The sequence below is a fragment of the Phyllostomus hastatus genome, unplaced genomic scaffold, assembly GCF_019186645.2.
Source record: "Phyllostomus hastatus isolate PE091 unplaced genomic scaffold, TTU_PhHast_1.1 phas_scaffold_93, whole genome shotgun sequence".
Taxonomy (NCBI): domain Eukaryota; kingdom Metazoa; phylum Chordata; class Mammalia; order Chiroptera; family Phyllostomidae; genus Phyllostomus; species Phyllostomus hastatus.
Genome location: NW_025334042.1, coordinates 22387416 through 22404819, shown reverse-complemented (window position 1 = coordinate 22404819; position 17404 = coordinate 22387416). Strand labels below are relative to the sequence as shown.

Genomic DNA, 17404 nt, shown 5'->3' with positions numbered 1-17404 from the left:
GTGAAGAATTTAGTTGAGAGAAAATATTCCAGTAGTAAGAACCCCGGGGGAATAGCACAGTGCCAGTGGTGGGGGCGTGGGGGAAAAAGGGTTGGGGAGGGGTTTCTCCTTGCAGTGATGATTTTGCCCTCCTGCGTTGGCGAGAGAGTGAATAGAAGTTAGCCTGCAGCTAAGAACAAATAGACCCCAAGGTCTAGGTCACCGCTTTGTGGCTGACAATCATCTGATTTGCCCTTGAGCACAAATGGAAAGTCGGGACTCAGAACTGCAGCCTTTGGGGATGCCTCTGAGGCTCGGTGGGGGCAATGGAGAAAGCCTGAGAAGGTGCAGGCTCGGAGGCTGGCTGCAGCCCCAGATTCTTGCTGTGTGACATGGGGCACAGGCTGCCCTCACCTGACCTGACCAGAGGGGCAATATGCTTCCATCCCATGGAGGCCGCTGGCCCCTGAGGGCCCAGCGGGCCCAGGCATCACTGCTTTGAGCTGGGGCGAGGAGGAGACAATGGCTGTGCGGGGCAGTGTGCTGGCCTGTCTCCCTGTCATCCTCGGTGTTTGGGAAGCAGCTGGCAAGTGCTTCTGCTCCGGTGGAATTTGTCAAGCTCCCCACTGTCAGGGCAGAGGGAGCCTGGGGGCTGGAGCTTTGAGAGAGCCTGTCTCCAGGCCTCAGACTCCGGAGGGTGTGCAGCAGTCCCAAGGGGGCTTGTGGGAGGAAGGGGAGACCCTGTCAGAGTGGAAGGGTTCCACGCCCTTCACAACGCCCTGTGTGGGGATGTCAGACCTATTCCCACAGCTGGAGTCAGGGTACAGAGAGAGTGGGCATTTACCCTCAGGCCCCAGAGCAAATGGAAGAACTGAAGTTGACCCCAGAACTCTGCTCGGCAGCCTCCAAGCAGGACCAAGGGAAGCGGTCACGGAGCTTGGCCGACTTTCCAGGCCTGGGTGAGATGGGCCACACGTGGGGCGAGTCAGATGTGAGGCCCCCGAGGCCAGCTCTTGTGTGGGGAGCCCCCGAACGGAGCCCCAGCCACAGAAGGGAGGTCTCGTTATGCTATTGACCGCTAGACCGCCTGCCAGGAGCGCCATTCCATGGCCAGGCGACAGCATACTAGTCCAGGGGATCAGAGCCAGGCGGTCCCCACTAGCCAGACTGGGGACTTCCTAGTGAGGGGGCTTTTGGTCCGGGCCTCGCTCTGAACTCTGTGAACCAATTCTCAGGTCATGGAGATGCTGGTGACCATGTAGGGCACCTCTCAGCACCTCCCTGCCTCCCACTGACCAGACCACAGCCTTGGAGCAGACAGGACAGCTCCCGCCGGGAACATCGCTACCCTAAGTGCAGCGGCCACAATGGTCACCTCCTGTCAGCCAAGGCCACAAGGGGAAGCTGGCAGAGATGACCCAGCAGATGGCTCCTGAAGTCCAATGGCAGGGCAGCTGTCTAGGGGACCCAGGGCAGCATAAGGTGAGGAAAACAGACCCAGTGTGTCAGGGAGGGAAGGTCCCCACCTTCAGCCCCGTGGGAAAGGTGCCCCTGTGCTGACATCTCATTAACCTGTGTCTGCCCCGTTCATTCCCAGAGCCTCTGTCTCTGAGTCTGTTCGTCCTGAGAGCAGGTTCTGGGACACGGCTCTTTCCTCCTCTAGCGCTTCTCGGAGTCTGCAGCAGGGAGAAACACTCGGCTGCACAAGCCTGATGGAATGAGGGGCGTGTCTTCTTTGGTCCTAAAATAGAGAGTGCTCTTCAAACACATGCCTTACCACTAGAAGACTTACTTTTTAAACATGAGCATAGCCCCAGCTGGTGTGGCTCAGTGGATTAAGTATCGGCCTGCAAACCAAAGGGTCACCAGTTCAATTCCCAGTTGGGGCACATGCCTGGGCTGTGGACCAGGTCTCTAGCTGCGGGCGTGTGAGAGGCAACCACACATCGATGTTTCTTTCCCTCTCTTTCTCCCTCTCCTCCCCTCCCCTCTGTCTAAAAATAAATAAATAAATAAAATCTTGTAAAAAATAATAAAATAAAATAAAACATGAGAACAAAATATCAAGCTTTCCTAATTACACAAGAGTTTTGTCCACATTAACAAATTAATTTAGTTCATTGGGGTAGATATCAGATCAGTCTCACTGCTGTCACCCCTCGCTCCCCACACTCTGTTTCTATCACATTTCATTAGGCTCATAGGTGTCTAGCTTGACAGTAAACTAACACTGAAACGCCCCTGGCAAAAGTGATCATGTCCAATTATACTATTATGACAAGCATTTCAGTTTTTAAGTTTCATTCATTCATTATTTGGTGTGAGTCACTGTGCCAGGTACTACAGGGAATACATTCAGTTTCTTTGTCCCCCTCAGGCTATAGAGACAGATCGTATGGGCACAACCCTAATTCAAGGCAGTGTATGCCCCCTGTCAGGAGAGGTGGTCACATGGGGCAGCCACTATTGCGTATCAGCTCCAAAGCCATCTCCACTATTTGTTTGTTTTTGTTTTTGTTTTTTTTTCCCCCGCCCCGTTTTTGTTTTTGTTTTTAAGATTTTATTTATTTTTAGAGAGAGGGGAAGGGAGGGAGAAAGAGGAGAGGAACATCAATGTGCAGTTGCCCCTCACATGCCCCCTGCTGGGGACTTGGCCTGCAACCCAGGCATGTGCCCTGCCTGGGAATCGAACCATCTGCTGGTTGTTTTATCTGCCAGCACAACCCGGTTGTGTTCAGGTGTCTCGACTTTGTGCATCAGGGGAGGCTGGGCCCCGGCACCCCCAGGATGAATTGTAGTCTAAGCTGATCAAGGTAGTTCCCTGCCAGGGATTGGTTAAAGAACCAGCATATGACGCAGTTATGGAAATGAGAGGTGAGGTAATGTCTGCCGGCTGGAGGCTGGGGGGAAGGGGACAAACATGAGGACAAAAGCTAACTCTCTGAGCGTGACACAGCAGAAAGATGTAAAGAACTGGGTCCTCGCTGGGAGGGTGAGCCCCTGAACTGACCAGCCCTGAAAGTCCTCTGCCTCCGGGTTTTCCATTATGTGGAATTATACATCCCCTTGCTGTTTAGGACATTTTGAATTGGGTCTTCTATTGCTTCCTGCCAAAAGCATTTTAACTAGTATAAAAGCCTTAGGAGATAGGTCATAGAAACATTGAGTAAAACACTAATAAAAACACAAAGACCCTTGTAAGCCTGTATAACCCTTTTCGAGCACAGACACTGGGCCCAGAGACATCCCGCGCGCCCTTCCTTTGCTCCGTGTGTGGCCTTCCTCTGGCTGCAGTGTCTCCAGGAGTTCTGGCTGAACTTAAGCCATAAACTGAAAGCACACGGAGAACATCTGCCGGCCAAAAAGATGTCCCCCCTCCCCTTTCACAGCAACTATGGAGGGAGCCATAGCCCAGCCTGTGCAGCACAACAGGGCAAGGAGGCCCCTCGGAAAGAGTTGCCTCCTCCCAGAAGCCTGGCCCCAGCGGGGTGGTCTCAGATCTTCCAAAGCCTAAGGGGCTTTGAGCTGCCCTTGCAGACAAGGGGTTGGTGCCAGACGACTCTCAGAACATGAACCAGGCCAGCTTCAGGGGGCTCTCGGGTGTGAATAAGGGTCACTTGGCCGGCTGTGCCTCCGTGTGGAGGCACTTGGGTCCCCCAGAAGAGAAAGCCTGGGAGGCTTTTTCTCCTTTTCTGGCCCATTTGGTTTTCTCTCCTTTTCCTCCCACTCCCCCTCTCTACCCAGCCCCTCATCTTCTCCTCCCTCCACTTCCACTTCTCTCTCCCAACCTCTCTCACTCGTCTCCCCCTTTCCCCACCTCCATCACCCCCCACCCTCCAGCCAGGCGCCAGCACAGCGGCATGCTGCGGAGAGAAGTCACCTAGAGAGCGAGGGAAGGGCCAACGGAAACTGACAGTGGGCCCTCACGGCTGGGAGACCCGCTGGCCTTGGCCCGCCCAGGTGTCAGGCGAGGGCCTGTGTGGCCTTTGGGCAGAGGGCAGGCAGGGCAGTTTGCAGAGCATCAGCCTCTTTGAACTTGGCTGTTCGGCTGCGCCGCCCCCCCACCCCACTCTCCCCGCAGGAGGTGGGGTGGGATGGACAGCAGAGTGCTCTGACTGCAGGAAGGAGCCTCCTGGCAGCTGGCCATCCCTGTCCTGGCTCCCCTCAACGTGCTCAAGCCCCTGCCCACTGGGTAGGGAGGGTGACCAAGGCTCTGTTAACAGGGACCAAGGGTCCACGGAATTGGGAGAAGTGCCTCCCATCTTGGCAGCTTCGTTAGGAAAATGAGGGAGCAGTGCCCAGATGACCGCAGAGTTTCCCACCTGCTCTAACTTTCTGGGGTTCCAGCCTGAGGGGCTCTTGGCAGCTGTGGGGAGGGAGGGCGGGGGTCTGCCCTGTGGGCCGGCAAGAAGGCTGCCCCTCCTCTGGGCAGTCCCAGCAAGTGGAGCCGGGGAGGAAATTCCTGTCCTCCTTGGACTCCCTGAGCGTGGTCTGCTCTGAACACGGACCCTTCAGCTGGGGGCGGGCGAGATCACGTGGACGCTCCAGCTTGCAACATCCCAAGACTGGTTGTCCCACCCCACCCCACGGCTCATGCCCCCCTCGGGGGCCCGGGGCATCGCCCTGCGAAGGGAGAGCTTGCAGCTCCTGGGGTCAGTGCTCTGAGACGCTCTTTAATAAACGCCTCTCTCATCACCTAGACCACCGCTCAACAACCGGTATGCCTGGAGAGAGGGTCAGAGATCATTTCATCAAAGCCCTTTATTTCACCAATGAGGAAAGCAAGGCCCAGTGCCTGGCCCAGGCCAGCAACCAGGCTTCTTGTACACCCTGTGCCGGAGGTGAGGGAAAACCCTCATCATCCACGCTCTCTGATGAGAGCCCCACAGAATCAAGTGGAGACCAGGGTGAGAACCCTGGGTTCCGTTCCGATAAGTGGCATCACTGACTGTGCAACTGCTCCTTCTTGGTCTTGCTTACCCAGCAGCCGGAGCCATGGCCTTGTACCACATGACAGTGGAGACAATGGGCCTGACCCTCTAGAAAGGGGTCACAGACAGCATGACCCTTGACCCCTGCAGACACCTCCTAAGAACAAGAACATTCCCTTATATGCTACATTCCTACCTTCACACCTGTCCCATCGTATCACAGCATATCATAGGCAAATTTCTTTAGTGCCCTTTATTTTTCTTCAAATTCAGAGTCCAATCTAGGTTTGAACATTGCATTTAGTTGTTATATCTCTTAGTCTCTTTCTCATCTAGAACAATCCCCCAACTGTAGTGGGTTGAATGGTGGCCCCCCTAAAAAGATATGCCACATCCCAGAACCTGTTGATGTGGTCTTATTTGGGGAAGGGGGTCTTTGCAAGATGTGGTTAAGGACCTTGAGATCATCCTGGATTACCTGGGTCCCCAAATCCAAAGATAAGTGACTTTACAAGAAGGAGAATTCATACACAAGGAAGGAGGAGGGCAGAAGCAGAGAGAGAGATTACAGATGCGGCCGCAAGCCGAGGAGTGCCCCGGAGTCACCAAAGCTGGAAGAGGAGAGGAAGGGCCCTCCCCTGAGCATGAAGTCCTGCCCACGCCCTGATTCTGACGCCCAGCCTCCAGAACTGAGAGGGATAGAATTTCTGTTTGTGGTGATTCCTTAGACACCCCTCGGAAACAAATACACCCACCGTGTTTTAAAGAAAATGATAGACTTCTCAAAGAGTTTAGGTGTCTTTGTCTTACAGAATGTCCTAAATCTGAAACTGTCCTCACATTGACCTTTTTAAGTCACAAATCTCTGCCCAAACCCCCCCCCGCCCCCCCCCCGCCCCCAATATGCTGTAAACTCTTCGTTCAGCTTTGGAAAGTCCGGCCTGCTCTGACCCCTCCCCTCCTCTAACCTCGCCTTCCCTCTCTCCTCCTCTCCCCAGCACTCCACCTCGTGGCTCTTTCTTCCGTTCCTCAAACAGGACAAGCTCCTCCCAGGCGCCCCCTGTGCCCTGGCTCTCCCCTCTGCCCAGGTGACAACCAAATACAATTCTTGACCTTTGAGTCTGATGTGTGGGAGACTAGCCATGAAGGACCGCAGGGGACAATTGGGGGAATTTTAATGTGGAGGGGACATCGGGCTAATGAGTGGGTTAACAGGACCGTGGTTATGTAGGAACGCAGTACTGTCGGTGGTGAGAACAGCACCCGGCGTCAGACTGGTGGGGTCAGGCCAGTCCTTGGTTCAACAACCTCATACTCGAGTTCAGAGCCAAGACTCAAACCACAGAAAGTCACAGAGGCAGCAGAAGTGAGCTGCAGAAGAAGTGGGCTGAGGAAACAAGTTGCAGCAAAAGAAGGGAGGGCCCTTGGAGCCTAGGGGAGAGAGAGAGGCAAGGAAGCGGCTCTTGCGGGAGGCATGGGGAGAGGCACCGGGCCTTCCAACCTAAGGTTATTATCTGGAGGTCTCAGGGGAGGAACCCAACAGAATGTTCTTCAGCTTTCCAGGTGTGTCCTTTCAGGGTTGTGGTCCTCGCTGATTGGTTGGCACCAGGGAGGGGGTCATGTGTCAGGGCAGCTGGTCCTGAGGTCAGCCTTGGTGTCCCTGGTCTGGTTTTGCTGCTCTTCTGGGCCTGGAGCTGAAACACAGCAGAGGCCTAGATGTCATCCTTTAAGGGGTTAACACTTAAAGGAGTGGCCGTGCAAGGACCCAAGTGGGGGTCACATGAGGCCACTCTCCAGCCCCTTATTCTTCCTGGGAGGGGTCTACCCCGGGACCAGCCACGTGCCAGGGGAGGAAAGCTCAGGGGAGGGTCTGAACCGCCTGACTATCGACATGCTGGGGAGGAAAGGCTACCCTAGGGGCAAAGTCCTCGTCTTCCTGCCTTTGCTCCTTGCTAGGCAGCGGGGCTTTCTGCCCTGGGGACCTTCTGCAGCCGGCCCTCGGCCCTCGCCCTGCTCACGCCGTCCAACTGCCAACCACCGACCACCGTTCCATCCTCGTTCTTAAGGGCTCCATGCTGAGGGCGTGAAATATCATGACGTGTGAAACTTACTTTCAAATAAGTTGAGGTAAGATAAAATTGATAAATCTGGGACAAGGGTGTATTGGTGTTCATAACAGCATCCTTTCAACTCTTCTCTGGTTCGAAAAGCAAAATGAAATGTGGGGAAAGATGGACAATTTAAAGAAAAAAGGCTTAATCCAGGTAGGCTCAAATATTCATGGGCATTAAAAACCACCCAGGAAGTTGAAATGCAGATTCTGGGGATTCAGAAGATCTTCGGGAAGGAGTGGAAACTGCTTTCAGCAGGCCCCCGGGCCACGCCCAGACAAGGAAGTCTCCCTCAGCATTGAGAGGCTGAAAGCTGCTCTCCCGTGTCCAGCTGAGGGCTCCCTGGTTGGAAGGTTCAGACAGGCAGATGGAGACGCGATTGGGTGGGGATGACGGGCCTGGAGATTGTGTGTACAGCACAGGCCCCGGGGCAGTTGAGGACAGATTTTATTTTCCTTTCCCGGCTTTTGGCGTGGGGGGTAGAGAGGTGGGGGTGGATGGGCAGAAGAGGGTCCTAGAGCCCAGGGGAATCAAATCAGAGCTGTGAAATCCTAATATTAGTTCTGCTATTCTATTTTTACACACCCGTGGTTAATTCTCCTCATCTGTAAAAAGCAGGTCATAAGAATTTTGAAACCTCCTTCGAACTCCAGTGTTCCCTTAGCCTGGAGTCTTAAACAGAAGCCTGGAGGCAGACTGCAGACATGTCATTCTAACTTCTGGCCAGGAGGTGGCAGCAACACATCTCTCTTTATTTTCCAGACTGACGTGCAAGGGAAAGATTTCTTCAGGTGCCTCAGGGCTGCCCTTGAATTTAACCAACACTTATTAGACCAAGGTCTTGAGCTAGACTCCGTGGACACGAAGGCGAATAAAGCCTGATCGCTGCCCTCAAAGATCGTATTGTCAGGGAGGGAGGAGTCAGACATATGAACAGATTACTCGTTTACTAGATGGGCGACCTGGGTCAAGCTGCTTAACTTCTAAGTGCTTCAGTTTCTTCAACTGTAAAATAGAAACAGTAATAGTACCTACGTAATGGGTTATTGTGACAATTAAAAGTGGTAACACGAGTAAGATGCTTGGCACGTAGGAGACATCAGCCATTACATACCATACGAGGACAGTGAGAGAAGTAATGGGATACAAAAGGTACCCAGAGTGTTCCCTAACTGGGAGCAGTGGAACCCCAAAATACAGATTATGGGGAATGAATTCTAGTCTGATAGAGCCACTCTGCCAGTGGGGGCCCTGAAGCTGGACTGGCCTGGGAGAGCCCATCCTGAATGGAGCTGAACTCCAGCTGGCTGAAGCTTACTTTGGCTCCCATGGGCCCAGACTACAGAACAACAGTAGGGCCTGACCCCCCAGGACAAGCCTTCTTGAGAGGGGGCTGCCATTAGCTCAATGTGCAGCCTCATACAGGCAAGTTCCTCCCTCTGAGCTTCAGACCCCCCCAGATGGGGAGGGCATCACTAGAACCAAGGGAGGGTGCTGAGTTCCACAGCTGGGCCCCTGCGGAGAGGGAGCTCTAAAATCAGTCAATTCGGGAGCATTGAGGAGCTGAGGATGTAAAGAGGAAGCACTAGAAGGGCAAAGAGATCTTGGGGCGCACACTGAACTTTCCCCAAGATATGGAATGCATGTTGAGCCAATTTCACACCTCAAGGGGCAGGGAGACCCCAGCTAACCCTTAGTTACCAGTAATTAAGGTTATGTCCTTGCTCCTCTGTGTCTGTGTCCTCTTTGTCACAGGGGAGAGGAAGACAATGAGCAGTGCGGAGCACCTACTGGGAGGCTCACGACGTGCTGACTGTTCCGTATGCAATGTCTCGGGTCTCACCACAAGCCCGGGAGGAAGGTGTCATCCTCCCAGTTCTACAGATGAAAAGAACTGATGCTCAGAGAGGACAAGGAACGGGCCCAGGGCCACACAGCGGGTCAGCATCTGGGCCAGTGCCCGATTTTTTCTCCTCTGACCTCTCCCTCCAGCTCACCTTAGCTTCAGCTGCCTCCTCCCTTACAGCGCCTTGGGAATCTTCTTGTCCACTAGTACTGCAGCTCCAGAACCACAAACCCATACGCCCACTCTCTGAAAACAGCTTCCTACCCTCTCAGTGACTCTTTCCGTTTCCCTGTGCTATGACTGTTCCTTGGCCTTGACTGCAAGTCCTGCCCTGGGCCCCTTTGCTCTGCCAATCTCCCCCATGCCCCTCCTCACCCGGCTTGGAGCCCATGGCCCGTCATTCGGTAGCATTCTTGCTAATGACCTAAACTGTGTTTCTCACCTTCCTTGCAAACTCCTGAATGTATCCAATTGTCCTTTCTCTCCAAGCCTTCACCAGAGCGGCCCAGAGTGGCAGGAGGAAGAAGGGTAACAATAACACTGGCTAATACTTACACAGCATGTCCTGTGTGCCAGCCACTAAGTGCTTCACATATTGCAGCTCATTTCAGCCTCCAATACTATGAGGAAGGTACTATTTTAAGATTTTATTTATTTATTAGCAGAGGGAAAGGGAGGGAGAAAGAGAGGAAGAGAAACACTAATGTGTGGCTGCCTGTCATGTGCCCTCTACTGGGGACCTGACCCGCAACCCAGGTGTATGCCCTGACTGGGAATTGAACTGGAGATGCTTTGGTTCTCAGGCCGATGCTCAGTCCCCTGAGCCACACCAGCCAGGGCTGAGGGAGGTACTATTATTATTATCCCCACTTGTTGATGAACACAATGGGATGAATTAAGGTTAAATTACTCACCTGAACCCAAAGCACACAGCTAATTAAATGGTGGAATCTTGATCGAATCCAGGCAGTCTTAATCGAACTCAGCATCCATATCTTAATCAGTATACTATTTGTCCAGGACAGAGGAAGATAAGGCCACTGTCCCCTCTCTCCCTGAGGCAGCAAATGCATGGCTCCTTCAGCCCTGGGTCCAAACTGCTCACAGCCACTAGTGGGGACGATGTAAAAGAAGTCCAGCCCCTCACTGCACTAGGGGGCTGACAATGTCACTCTGTGGGTCAATAATAATAATAATAACAACAACAACTACTACTACTTACATTTTCAGCTGCTGTGTGTATTCTAAGTATTTTACACATATTGATTCATTTTAATCCTCCCAACAACACTACAAGGTAGAAACCTACAATTATCCTCATTTTACCAAAAACATGGAAGAACACAGTACTGAACCTAAATTCATACAACAGAGAGTATTGAGTCAGATGGGAAGCCCGGCAGCTGGACGCCAGAGCCCTGACTCTTCACGGAGACCACTCCCACGACGTTTCCTCCGGCCCCAGGGCCTCCTGGGCCTGGCTCTTTCTGAATAGGGGGTGAGTCTCCTCTGTCTTGCCAGCATGCCTGGTTCCCCGACACCCACCCCAGGCCCTCCAGCAGAGAAGGGGATGGGAACCCCACCTGGAACTCCCTTGGTGGCCCAAGGGGCCTCTGCTCTCAAAGACCCAGGTCTGCCTGCAGCTCCTTATAAAGATAGAACCTAAGCTGATCCTGCCAAGCCACGCCGCCCCTCTGCATGCAGCTCAGACCCCCAGTTTTCTCCCTGAGGACAGCAGGCAGGGTCAAGGCCTAGGCTGGAGTAGATGGGGCTCCAGACCAATGGCAGCTGGGACTCAGAGCCTAGGGCTGTGGCAGAAAGCACCAAGGTTTCCCCAGCCCCTCCTCACTCCTGCCAAGTGCCCTACCTCCAGCCCAGGCAGGATCCTACCCCTCCCCACTCCCAGGAGTTAGAGGGGACAGGCCCTGGGTTTTCCATCCCATCTCTCCCATCCTCCCTCTTCCCATCCCCCTGGCAACCAGACCAGACCCATCAAGGAGAAGGACCTGGCAGCTGTGCAGGGAGAGACTAATGGCCCGGAAGGAAGGAGGGGCCTGGAGAGAAGCGGTGGGCGGCAGGGAAGTGAGCCGCAGCGGGGCGTTGGCCCATCTCGGAGGATACACAAAGAGGAGGAGGCCCCTCTGCCCTGCAATGCTGAGGGAGCAGGCAGCCAGGGAGCTGCCCTCCTCACTGCCTCAGCCCGAGATCCAGCCCGGAGTCCCAGACCTGCTTCCCCAGCTGCCCAGCTCTTGTCCTCAGGGTCATTCCAAGGCAGACCTGTCTCTACTGGAGAGGCCTGGAATCCCCAGCAGCAGCAGCTCCACAGCTCCTGGCAAATGCCACAGGTCTCAGCGCCCTGGCTCCCACAGACCGTCCAGGCTGCCTGTGTCCACTCCTAGGCAGCCTGTGCCTGCGTTCCAGAAGCCATTTGACATGCAAAAGCCAGATATCCAGGGCTGGCTGCAGGGTGGGGCGGGGGGGTGTGCAGTGTGTGCTGTGTGCACGGAGGTGTACAGCGCAGTCACACACGTGCATCTGTCTGTGTGCAGCGGCTTGTGGATCTGTTCTGTGGCCTTCCTTCTCCTCTTTCAGCCCCTGAACTGTTGGGGATGGAAGCCCTCTCTTTCCCCATCTCTTCCCATCCAGCCTCATCTATTCTTGGGCACCTGCAACTCCCTAACACTGGAAACCGGTTCCTGCCAGCCCGTCCATCCATCTCTCAGCCTTGGCAGCAGCTACCACCCTTCAGCCCCCTCCCCTTCCTACCTCAGGAATAGCCCTGGTTCCCGTAAGGCCGTGACTGAGCAGCAGTTGGATGGGGGAAGGGAGATCCAGTAAAGACAGACAGCATCCACTGGCTCACTCAGCTCAGCTTCTGACAAGGCAGGGACCCTGCCTGGTGGGACACCAAGCTGGGCCCTGTCACCCTCAGCCCCGGCTTATGTGCCCATCCTCTTGGGATCTGGGGTAGGTCCAGGTTTGGGAGCTGTGTCTTTAAAGCTGAGATATCAGCAGGCACCCTCCTGGCCAAGTGTCCAGGGGCGGGGGAGGAGAAGTGGCCAGTCCATTAGCCGCAGAGCTGGCGCCAGGCAGCAGCTCTCCACAGGGCCCTGGGGATTACAGAGAGGCAGCCCCTCCCCAGCTCCCTCAGTCTCTTCTGCCCCCCTGTCCCCCATACCTCCCTGGACGTGGTGACAAAGGTGGTGACAGCAGGTAAAAGCAGAGTGTAGCCTCAAGGGGAAGAGTGGAGGCACAGGCTCTGGGGCCTAAACCAGGCCAGCTCTCCGTCTACCTGAGCCACTTCCTCCCCACTCACCTGCCGGCAGACTGTCCTTTAACCTCCAGTGCTCCTAACCCCGAGTTTTACCAGCTCTTTTCGGCAGGGACCCCAGGTCAGATCAGGCCCTCCCACTCTAGGCTGTAGCTCTGGATGCTACTGAAAGACGCTGACCTTCGACCCGCCTGTCTGTGGTCTGTAGTCGCCATCCCTGCCTGCTTCTCCACCAGCAATAGGGGGAACGGAATAGTAGGCCCGGCGCCAACAACCAGGGAGGGAGGGTGCGGCGCTCCCGCTGCGCAGCGGGGTGGGGCGTCCCCCTCCCCACTTAGCCGCCCAGTCAGGCCAGTGGGAGGAGCTGCCCGGGCCCCGCTGGGCCCGCTGGATTATAAAGCCGCCTTGCAGCGCTCTGCGGCTCCCGGACCAGCTCTGCCAGCGGTGACTGCCCATCCTCAGCCACCATGAGCCACCCGTCGGGCCTCCGGGCCACCGTCAGCTCTACCTCCTACCGCCGCACCTTCGGGCCGCCGCCTTCACTGTCCCCCGGGGCCTTCTCCTACTCATCCGGCTCCCGTTTCTCCGGCAGCCGCCTGCTGGGCTCGGCATCCTCCAGCTCCTCGGTGCGTCTGGGTAGCTTCCGCGGCCCCCGGGCCGGCGCGGGCGCCCTCCTGCGCCTGCCCTCTGAGCGCCTCGACTTCTCCATGGCCGAGGCCCTCAACCAGGAGTTTCTGGCCACGCGTAGCAACGAGAAGCAGGAGCTGCAGGAGCTCAACGACCGCTTCGCCAACTTCATTGAGAAGGTGCGCTTCCTGGAGCAGCAGAATGCCGCCTTGCGCGGGGAGCTGAACCAGGCCCGAGGCCAGGAGCCGGCGCGCGCCGACCAGCTGTGCCAGCAGGAGCTGCGCGAGCTGCGCAGGGAGCTGGAGCTGCTGGGCCGGGAGCGCGACCGGGTGCAGGTGGAGCGCGACGGGCTGGCGGAGGACCTGGCGGCGCTCAAGCAGAGGTCAGGGGGCAGGGCCGGGCGGCGGCCGTCGAGGTGGCTGTTTCTCGCTCCCCTTCCCTCTCCACCAGCCATCCGAGGGAGTTGCTTCCTCGGTCAACCCGGGAGGGCGTGTGCGGGCAGCGTCCTTGACCTCCCGCTACCTGAGTCTCTGGGAAAGCGAAGTGATTATGTTCCTTCGTGTATAAAGGGGCCCCAGCTCAGCTCCCAGCCCATTAGATAGAAAATGGGGCACGCGCATCAGGCAGCCTGAAGACCCCTCGTGCTAATCCTGGGCAGTACCCCAGACCCTGGAGGGTGGGGAGGACGGTGACCCCGCAGCTCAGTCTCTGCCCACTCTTCTTTCCAGGCTGGAAGACGAAACACGCAAGCGGGAGGACGCTGAGCACAACCTCGTGCTCTTTCGCAAGGTGAGCCCGGGCCCCGCGTGGATTTCCGTCTCCCTACTCCTACCCCTGGCCTGCGTGTCCAGGGTGGCATCTGTGGGTGTGGGGAGGCCACCAGAAGCCTTCAGAGGCTGGCAGGGAGGGTCTGGCTCTTCCTCCTGCTGATCAGCCCCTCCCTGCTCTTGAACCACCGCTGCCACTCCTTGAAGGACGTGGACGATGCTACCCTGGCCCGCCTGGAGCTAGAACGCAAGATTGAATCTCTGATGGATGAGATTGAGTTCCTCAAGAAGCTGCATGAGGAGGTGGGTGGACCTGGGTTTCAAGGGAGGCTTTGAAAGTTAGGGGTGGTCTCTTTGCAGCTGGGAAACAAGCTAAGAAGGAGATTGGCAGGTGGGGCGGAGGAATAGCCCCGGGGAAGCGAAGTGAGATTCTCTGGAGAGCGGCCGCCGCTCAACTTCGGTCTACAGGTGGTTTGCCTCCCGCCCCTGCGCCACCTGGTGGCAAGCAGCAGAGCTGCACCCTGTAACCTAACCGCGGGCTCCGTGCGGGCCAGGCGCAGGCCGCGCAGTGCTGTGCACTCTGCACTCCCTGGCGCCCCCTTTTGTTTACTCAAGTGTTTCTGCTTTTTTTCTGTGCGCAAACTGCACGACCCGCGTGGGATCTGCGCGCTGAACTCGACTTCTTGTCCTGGGGGCAGGAGTTGCGAGACCTGCAGGTGACCGTGGACAACCAGCAGGTGCAGCAGATCGAAGTGGAGGCGACCGTGAAGCCCGAGCTGACAGCAGCGCTGAGGGATATCCGCGCGCAGTACGAGAGCATCGCAGCCAAGAACCTGCAGGAGGCAGAGGAGTGGTACAAGTCCAAGGTGTGACAGCCCGGAAGGGTCTGGGACAGCCTGAGAGGGCAGGGCGCTGGGGCGAGGGCGGATCTCTAGGTTGCCTTCCATCCCACAGTATGCGGATCTGTCCGATGCCGCCAACCGGAACCACGAGGCCCTGCGCCAGGCCAAGCAGGAGATGAACGAGTCCCGACGCCAGATCCAGAGCCTGACCTGCGAGGTAGACGGACTGCGAGGCACAGTGAGTACCAGGCTGCGCCACCGGCTAGGAGTGGACAGTGCGGGCTATTCCCTCTCTGAACCATGCTTCCCGCCCCCCGACCCCAGAATGAGGCGCTGCTCAGACAGCTGCGGGAACTGGAGGAGCAGTTTGCCCTGGAGGCCGGTGGGTACCAGGCGGGCACTGCGCGCCTCGAGGAAGAGCTGCGGCAGCTTAAGGAGGAGATGGCGCGGCACTTGCGCGAGTACCAGGAGCTCCTCAACGTCAAGATGGCCCTGGACATCGAGATCGCCACCTATCGGAAGCTGCTGGAGGGCGAGGAAAACCGGTGGGGGCAGGGCTGCTGGAGAGTGGTGGTCAGGGCTGCTCAGGGAAGGGGCGCAGTCTGGGCAGAGTAGCTAACCACTTGCTTTGCCCCCAGGATCTCTGTGCCTGTCCATTCCTTTGCATCTTTAAGTATAAAGACGACTGGTGAGTCCCACATCTGGCCTCCAACTTGTCTGTCCCCTTGTCTTCTTCTGCCCTGACTGGACTCTTGCTGTGGCTCTGCTCAGGGATTGGTTCTCTCTGTGAACTATAGAGTCCTGGTCTGGTCTCTCCTCTCTCTCTAAGCCCTGCCCCTACCTACCCCTCCCCGCACAGGTGGTATGAGGGCTTAAAAGGAGATAAAGGCCAACCTCCTCTCTTGCACCCCTCACCTGCTTTTTCCAGTGCCTGAGGTGGAGCCTCCCCAGGACAGCCACAGCCGGAAGATGGTTTTGATCAAGACCATTGAGACCCGAGATGGGGAGGTGAGATGGGATGCTTAAAACCAGGGCCCTGTCGTTTCCAGTGTTGTTTCTGAGCCCCAGTTGGGCTGCAGCTGATGTTAGGGTGTTGTGGGTTAGTGGTTCTTGGGGTGGGAGGGAGACAAGGAGATAGAGAAGGTGGATGGGTAGATGGGAGCCTCAGCAGGTTATGCCAGAGGTGAGACATCACGACCTGAAGGAGCTGGAAGGGGGGTGGTGCTGAGTGGCTCATGCCCATCGCTCGCCTCACCCCCCGCAGGTGGTGACGGAGTCCCAGAAGGAGCAGCGCAGTGAGATGGACAAGTCCTCCATTCACAGCTATTGAGCCTGTTGGTCCAGAACTCCCTGGCCCTGCCCTCGGCCTGCTCTAAGCCTGCGCCCTGACACCGGTCCTGAATCAGTCCCCTTTCCTCCTGCATGTGTCTAGGAGATGGTACCAGTCATCCCTTCCTTGACCTGTAGCCTCTCCCTACCCAGCCAGTAGTAGCTGGGCCTCTCCTGCCCTGAAGTATAGATGTGACCCATATGCTCCTCTTTTCTGATCCCCAAGTCAGCTCTACTGCCGTGACCCCGTGACCAGTGGGGTGGGCCAAAGTCTGAGTTTAACTTTTGAATCCAATAAAACTGCTGTGAAGGGAGATGTCTCCAGTGCATTTGTGTCTGTGGGTGTGCTGGTGCCTGTGAGGGGGAGGAGGTTCAGCAGTATTTTCTCTTTGTCTCTAGTCATTTCTTTTTCTTTTTTTAAAGCTTTTTAAAAAGATTTTATTTATTGATTTTTAGAGAGGGAAGGGAAGGAGAGAGAGAGAGAGAGAGAAACATCAATGTGCAGTTGCTGGGGGCTGTGGCCTGCAACCTAGGCACATGCCCTGACTGAGAGTCAAACCTGCAATGCCTGGTTCGCAGCTCGTGCTCAATCCACTGAGCTATGCCAGCCAGGGCCATTTCTTTTTCTTTAAAAATATTATATATATATATATATATATTATTTTAGAGAGGAGGAAGGGGAGAGAGATAAAGAGGGAGAGAAACATCAATGTGGGAAAGAAACATTGATTGGCTGCCTTCCATACATGCCCCAACTGGAGACAGAAACTGCCACCTAGGCACATGCCCTGACTGGGAATCAAACCGGCAACCTTTTGGTTTACAGGACGATGTCCAACCACCTGAGCCACACTGGCCAGGGCTCTAGTCACTTCTATTCTGCATCCCACTATCTGTGTGTCTATGACCCCTATCTATCCTTCTGGCTTTTCTCCTACCTCTCTCTGTCCATTCTTCACTTCTGTTCCCCCTCTGCAGCCCTGAACATCCAGGTGCCTCTGGGTGTCCCATAGTCCCCTCAAATTCAGCATGTCCCTGAGTTCCTCATCTCCCTCTCCACCATCTGCAATGATGTTCTTTCTGCTGGATTCCCCCCACTAGAAGAGGGTACCACTGGGACCCTCTTTTAATCTGTTGCCCAAATTAGAACTCAACTCATCGTACACTCCTTCCTTTTCTTCACCTCCCCACCCCAGGCAATTTTGTTAATTTTACTTCTTAACTCGCTCAAGTCTGTCTGGTTCTCCCCTCCCCACTGCCACCACCCTAGTTCAGGCCACTGTTATCTCTTGTCTGGGTTACACCATCTGCCTCAGCATTTCTTTCCCCTGACCTGGTCCTGCCACCCCCTAAACCTAATCAACACTTCGCCAGCCAATCAGATTCTGCTGCCACCACCTCTCCCCTTACTCAGAAATGTCCACTTCCACTCTGTCCTCCAACTCCATTCCATTCTACCCTTGTTTTCAAGTCCAAATCCACTTCTGGATTTTAAATGATCTTCTTCACTCAATTACAGTGCTAGGTGCAGGAAACAAACTGGAGTCCCCTCTCAAGAAGCTCACAGTCTGGGGTGAGGGGAAAGACAGTTAAACAGACAATACCAGCCCGGTGACGAGCTCTGTGACTGGGATAAGGAGGTGGCACTGTGGGGCCTTGACGAGGAGCACCTAACCCAGCCTTGGGGTAAGGATGGCTCTT

General features: G+C 55.7%; 1 protein-coding gene across 1 annotated transcript; it reads left to right on the top strand.

The window, feature by feature from the left end:
* Positions 1 to 12576: 12576 nt before the first annotated feature.
* Positions 12577 to 16008, top strand: PRPH (peripherin). The gene is made up of 9 exons (XM_045829552.1): positions 12577 to 13147; positions 13494 to 13554; positions 13740 to 13835; positions 14231 to 14398; positions 14487 to 14612; positions 14699 to 14919; positions 15013 to 15062; positions 15303 to 15382; positions 15639 to 16008. The coding sequence occupies exons 1-9, from the start codon at positions 12606 to 12608 to the stop codon at positions 15702 to 15704; spliced, it is 1410 nt and encodes a 469-aa protein (XP_045685508.1). The 5' UTR covers positions 12577 to 12605; the 3' UTR covers positions 15705 to 16008.
* Positions 16009 to 17404: the final 1396 nt, after the last annotated feature.